Genomic DNA, 5,526 nt, shown 5'->3' with positions numbered 1-5,526 from the left:
ATCATTGACGTTGTTGCTCTAGTAGATGTTTTCGTCGTGTTGGCATCCAAATTCCATGTCAGAGTGATTGATGCCGTTTTCGTTACGTGTGTGCCTAATTTTTCCTCTACAACTCTCCACGCGGCGTCCTGTACTTGATCTTGACCTTCTTATTTTATTTCTAACGTTAAAAGAGTCAAAGTGCGATAAATGGAGCCAGAGACTTCTCCGAAATATCATGATGCAGAGCCTCTTTGGTTCAAGAGATTTGGAAGATTTTGTTTCTACCTTTTTGCATGATTTGCGTACGACACTTTGTGTCCGATCTTCATACGACGGGGTAATCCTACGTTCATTTGTCAAGTGCGATTTGATCCCAGGGTGATTGATTAGCGTCGGATGAAAAACCCTATGTTTTTTGTATATCACTGCTCTTTTTTCTATATATATAATTTGTTTGAAATATACGCAGGACTGAGAAGTGAAAATCATATGGTTTTCGTATGGACCACCCTATTCTCATTTGTTTTTTTCTTTTTATCACAGGCATTCGATTTGAAAGGAAAAATGCATTGAGTTCAAGTTCCTTCTTTTCATTTTATGGGTCCCCGGGTTCAATGGAAATGTTATCCAAATGACACAACATTCACCTAATCTTTCTTAGAATAAATTGTATGCTCTCTCACATGCAACTAAAACAACTTGTATCATAGCAACACGTTATTGTGTTTCATGAGAGGAGAGGAGGCCTGTTTATTTAAGAGACAAATGGTTTGCTTAGAAAGATCCCTAATTTACACATTTCCGACTTGACGGAGTTGGCCACGAGGCTTGTCTCTTTCTTTTTTTTTTTTTTTTTTTTGAGAAAGACCACGAGGCTTGTCTTGCTCCAGCCCGCGGTGTGAATGACGAACGAGGTGTGGCCCGTTGGATTCCGTCTCCACTTGGCACTTGGGCTCTCAGAGATAGCTAAGCGATTGGTAGTATAGTACTAGTAGTACCAATCAACTGTTGATCGCAGTTCTTGGCGCGGAAGCGAGGATGGATGATTGGCCGCGCAGATACTTGGGCTTGCACGCAAAAGATTCCCACAAAAAGCGCCAATTCTGCGGAGGAGAGGAGATTCATTGGCTCACTTGGTTGGTGGCAACCCCGTCCCCGGGGTTCCTTTCATAACCGTCCGGATCCTGTTCGTCTTCGACGACTTCACCGCTTCATTTGATTTTGTTGTCCAATTTGCTCGCTCGCTCGCTCGCATGTGTAGTACGTCGCCCTCCACGTATACGGGTGCGGTGTGGCCGTCCACGTACGCCTAGGCCGACGGACGTACGCGTTCGGTCGGCTAGCGCTCGCCCCGTCTTCCTCGGTGCACTGCACGGAGCAGAACGCCGTCTACCTTTTCGCCGTCGCCGCCGTCACTCTCTTGACCGACCCGGTCCCGCGTTGCCATTATAAGCCGTACGGGCGATATGTATAGCCAGGTTCTGCCCACAACGCAACGCCAACATACATACATAGGGGCTTGATCTCTGCCCCGCCCCGCTGCTTTCTCCACTCCAAATTTCCAATACTCAGGTAGGTAGGCTGCTGCTAGATACGATGGGCAGCCACGCCGGTGGCATGGAGACGGCGGAGGAGAGGACGCGGGTGTGCGACCTCCCGGAGGCGTGCGTGGCGCACGTGATCGCGCTCACCTCCCCGCGGGACGCCTGCCGCTGCGCCGCCGTCTCGCCCTGCTTCCGCGACGCCGCCGGGTCCGACGTCGTCTGGGCGCGCTTCCTCCCGCCGGACTACCTCCAGCTGCACCAGGCGCCCGCGCGGCGCTTCTCGCTCTCGCGCTCCGCCTCCACTGCCTCGGCGACGGCGTCGGCGTCGTCGACCAAGAAGGAGGCCTACCTCGGGCTCACCGACGCGGCCGTGCTTGTGGACGGCGGCGGCATGGCCGTGTGGCTGGCCAAGGAGAGCGGCGCCAAGTGCGTGGCCATCTCGGCGAGGAGGCTCAGCCTGCCGTGGGAGGACGGCGAGTTCAGCTGGAGGTGGACGCCCCACCCGCTCTCCAGGTACGCCCACCATTTTTTTCTCCTCACTCCAAATCAAACAACTCAATTGCCAGCTTTAACTTTAATTAATTACCAACATAGATCGATCGGTGGAGCATATAGTTTTTTCGATTCGTTCCATTTCGTGAATCAACCGAGTCCCGTGAGAAATTCTAGCTGCTTGTCGACATGATGACATTTCGTGAATCAACCGAGTCCCGTGAGAAATTCTAGCTGCTTGTCGACATGATGACGATTTGAATGGGTGGAACGGGACGGGCCATGGAAAGGCAATTGGAGTTGTGTTTTTTTTCCTTTTTTTCGTGGCGTAGGAAGGCGATTGGAGAGTTGGTTGCGACAAGTGCTTCCATTACCGAGCTCCCTCCACCTCCAGTGGGCGTGCCTACGTATTGAACGATTCTTTCTTCTTCTCTTTCTTTCTTTCTCTTGATTATAATAAGGTGCGAGTGAGTGCACGGCAGTTGTTTTTGTTTGTGAGACGGCAGCCAAGCAAATTAAAGATGATGCGCGCTTTCTTCTAGAACAACACACACCAATTACAATTAGTCCAACAGTGAGACTTGTTGCGGAATTCACATCCACGAACTGTTGCCTCAATCTACTACAGTACTTCTTCTTTTTTGAAAGGTTTGCATCCACTTTCCATACATAGTAGACTCGACCTTCTTCCACACGGAGTACACAAATAAGATCCCCTGCCGGAGGACTTTTCTGACGGAGTAGTAGAAATCACCGGCGGCAGGCAGGCAGGCAGGAGGATTGGGCAAGTAAGTGCATGCGCGTGCATGTGGCTGCGAGTACGAGCCAAGTCAACTCCACCCGGTGCGGTCGGCTGAAAGCCACGCGACTCCCCCAACAATAATTCGGCATCCCTGATCGGCTGATCCCTCGTCAGTTGATCACTCGTCAACTTGCCCACAATCTCACATCGAAAAGGGAAAAGGGAAACCCTTGCCCACGTCGCCGTCCACGAAATTGGTTGCATCCATGAATGGATTGATCGATGCTCTGTTTGCATCCATGCAACTGTATCCGCGTGCATCATGCAGCTCATTAAACAATGGTATCCTGGCCCGCAAGTTTGCCCTTCTATTATCAGATTATAGTAGTAAATTATAGTACTGCTACTGGTATCTCTGTGCTGATATTGACTATCACTATTAGCTACTCTAGCTGACTTGCTTTTTGAGAGAATAAGCTACCTTGCTTATGCTACTATAAATAAATGGCTTCTCCAGTCCAGATTAATTTAATGGTTTGCCTCTGTATATCAGGTTCGCGGAACTGGCCCAGCTGGTGGACTGCACGTGCCTCGACATCTACGGCCGGCTCCCCACCGCCGCGCTCACGCCGGCCACCGCCTACGCGGCGTACCTTGTCTTCGCCACCGAAGACGCCCACCGCGGCCTGAGCTTCCCGGACCAGGAGACCACCGTGAGCGTGAGCGGCAGCGCTCCGTCACGCCATGCCGTGTGCCTCCGCCCCGACCCCATCGATGCGCGCAGGTTCAAAGACGGCAAAGGTATGGACGGTGCCCACGTAAGGGGGCCGGTGTTGCGCGGCGACGGGTGGTGGGAGGTGGAGATGGGGCGGCTGCGCACCCGCGACGAGGCAGTGGTGGGGGAGGAGGTGGCGGTGAGCTTCGAGATACTGGGGTGGTACCCCAAGCGTGGGCTCATCGTGGAAGGCATCGAGTTCAGGCCCATATGATCCATCCTAGCTAGAGACCTCAATTTATGTCTGTACGCTGAATATCGGTTCATCTTGTCGATGAGCGAGCGCATGCATGTGCGTGTAGTTTTGTGAATAGTAAACCGGACAGCTTTGTTGCCACATTTCCAGAGCATGTATCAACTTTGTGATGCCATGGACATAATCGGTGTAGGTGCTGTTAGTACGGCAGGTCCTTGAACTTGTCTTGCATGTGATACTTTGGTCCTAAAACTTGCAAAAACTGACTATCTAGTCCTCAAGCTTGTTCTAAAGGTGCAAATTTGGTCCTAGACGAATCAGATGCAGCAATGTGGAGCCAGCTCGGCCGAGCCGGTCAGCGCCGTGCATTTTGCATTTAGCCCCTGCCTTCTGCCGATTTCAACCCGCAATATACCTCGTGGCTGTCAAAGGATATCACCTGAAGCGTCAGGCCAGGCTCCTCGTCGGCTTGCCGCTGCTGCCCAAGCCCCAGGTTGTGGCCGGAGTGGAGGAGAGGGAGCACGCCGGCGCCCGGCGGTGGTTGCCTGAAGCCGTCGGGGCACCGGAAGCTGACTCCTCGTCGCCGCCCATGAGGAACGACATCGGGACCAGCTACGCCCGCGCGCGCGCCGTCGCAGCGAGGGAGGCGGCTTACTGTTACTGCCGCTCCACCTGCACCGCCGCGGGGTGCACCGGCGCGTGCGCTTTGATGCCGATGGGGTACAGCACGGGTGAGCCATAGAGCTGATGGGACCGTGGGAGGCCACATCGGCGTAGCCGTAGGGGTAGGCCTCGAGCTGGTGCACCGCACGCAGGGCCAGCGTGCGCTCCCGCCGGTGCGCGTTCTGGTGCCCGCCCAGCGCCTGCGAGCTGAAGAACTTCCCCTGGCAGTAGTTGCACGTGAACACCCGCCGCCGGTCCTGTCGGTGGTGCTCGACTTTGCGGTCGTGGTGTCGGCGGCGGTGACGGTGAGCGACAGGTCGAGGGCGAGCTTGGGGCGGGAGGAGGTGTTGGATGCCTCGTTGTTAGACGTCGCCTGGCTGCTGATGTCGGACAGCTGATCCTCACACACCTCTTGGACGCTGCTGCTCTTCGTCTCTGAACAATCTCTCTCTCTCTCTCTTCAAATCATATTGAACAAGCTCAGCATGAACAATCACAGCAAGCAATGCAATGCAATGGAATGGAATGGCTTTACCGAGCTGCACATCAATCAGCAGCTCATGGCAACAAACAAATCATCAGTGTAAGTGGAAAAGAAAACAAAGTACACATCGGCGATCTTCAGAGAAGCAGCACGACCAAGGATTTCAGCCGGCAGGACATGGCGTCGGCCATGGCGGCCGCGCTCTCCCGTGCGATGCAGCTCCAGCTCTGCTCGCTGCCACACAGGTACATCCCACACAGTGATTCCTAGAAAAACGTTTCCATTTGTCTACACAACCCACACAGTCAATGCACGAGAAACATTTCCGTTCGTCTGCATATCCCACATAGTCAATCCCAGAGAAACGTTTTCGTTCGCATGCACATCCCACAGAGTGAATCCTAGATGAACGTTTTCGTTCATATATACAACCCACACAGTTTTATGTATAGCGTCGTGTGTGATAAATGTACCGGTCACACACGCTCTGCCTCCGTTAACCGTTTGCTTTATTCAACTATATCACACACGATTTGGTGAAGAAAATTGTGTGCCATTGGGCTATCCATCACAACCGCTTTTACTGCTAGAACCATTTGTAAAGTTCCGTGACCCATTTAGCAGGTTTATTAGTGAAAGGATCGATAA

General features: G+C 52.9%; 1 protein-coding gene and 1 pseudogene across 1 annotated transcript; one reads left to right on the top strand and one right to left on the bottom strand.

Moving 5' to 3' along the window:
• The first annotated feature begins 1,241 nt into the window (after positions 1–1,241).
• LOC119335196 (F-box protein PP2-B10-like) lies at positions 1,242–4,012 on the top strand. The gene is made up of 2 exons (XM_037607362.1): positions 1,242–2,039; positions 3,314–4,012. The coding sequence occupies exons 1-2, from the start codon at positions 1,579–1,581 to the stop codon at positions 3,747–3,749; spliced, it is 897 nt and encodes a 298-aa protein (XP_037463259.1). The 5' UTR covers positions 1,242–1,578; the 3' UTR covers positions 3,750–4,012.
• Positions 4,013–4,388: 376 nt separating this feature from the next.
• LOC119338928 lies at positions 4,389–5,129 on the bottom strand (annotated as a pseudogene).
• Positions 5,130–5,526: the final 397 nt, after the last annotated feature.

Source organism: Triticum dicoccoides, chromosome 7B (assembly GCF_002162155.2).
Source record: "Triticum dicoccoides isolate Atlit2015 ecotype Zavitan chromosome 7B, WEW_v2.0, whole genome shotgun sequence".
Classification (NCBI taxonomy): Eukaryota; Viridiplantae; Streptophyta; class Magnoliopsida; order Poales; family Poaceae; genus Triticum; species Triticum dicoccoides.
The sequence above is the reverse complement of the archived record's forward strand: the minus strand, read 5'-3'. Positions and strand labels throughout refer to the sequence as shown.

What these genes read in the sequence shown, in the direction of transcription:
- LOC119335196 (XM_037607362.1), top strand. Translation starts at nt 1,579, where the DNA reads ATGGGCAGCCACGCCGGTGGCATGGAGACGGCGGAGGAGAGGACGCGG. An exon ending in ACGCCCCACCCGCTCTCCAG is followed by an intron (nt 2,040 to 3,313) that starts GTACGCCCACCA and finishes TCTGTATATCAG; the next exon opens with GTTCGCGGAACTGGCCCAGC.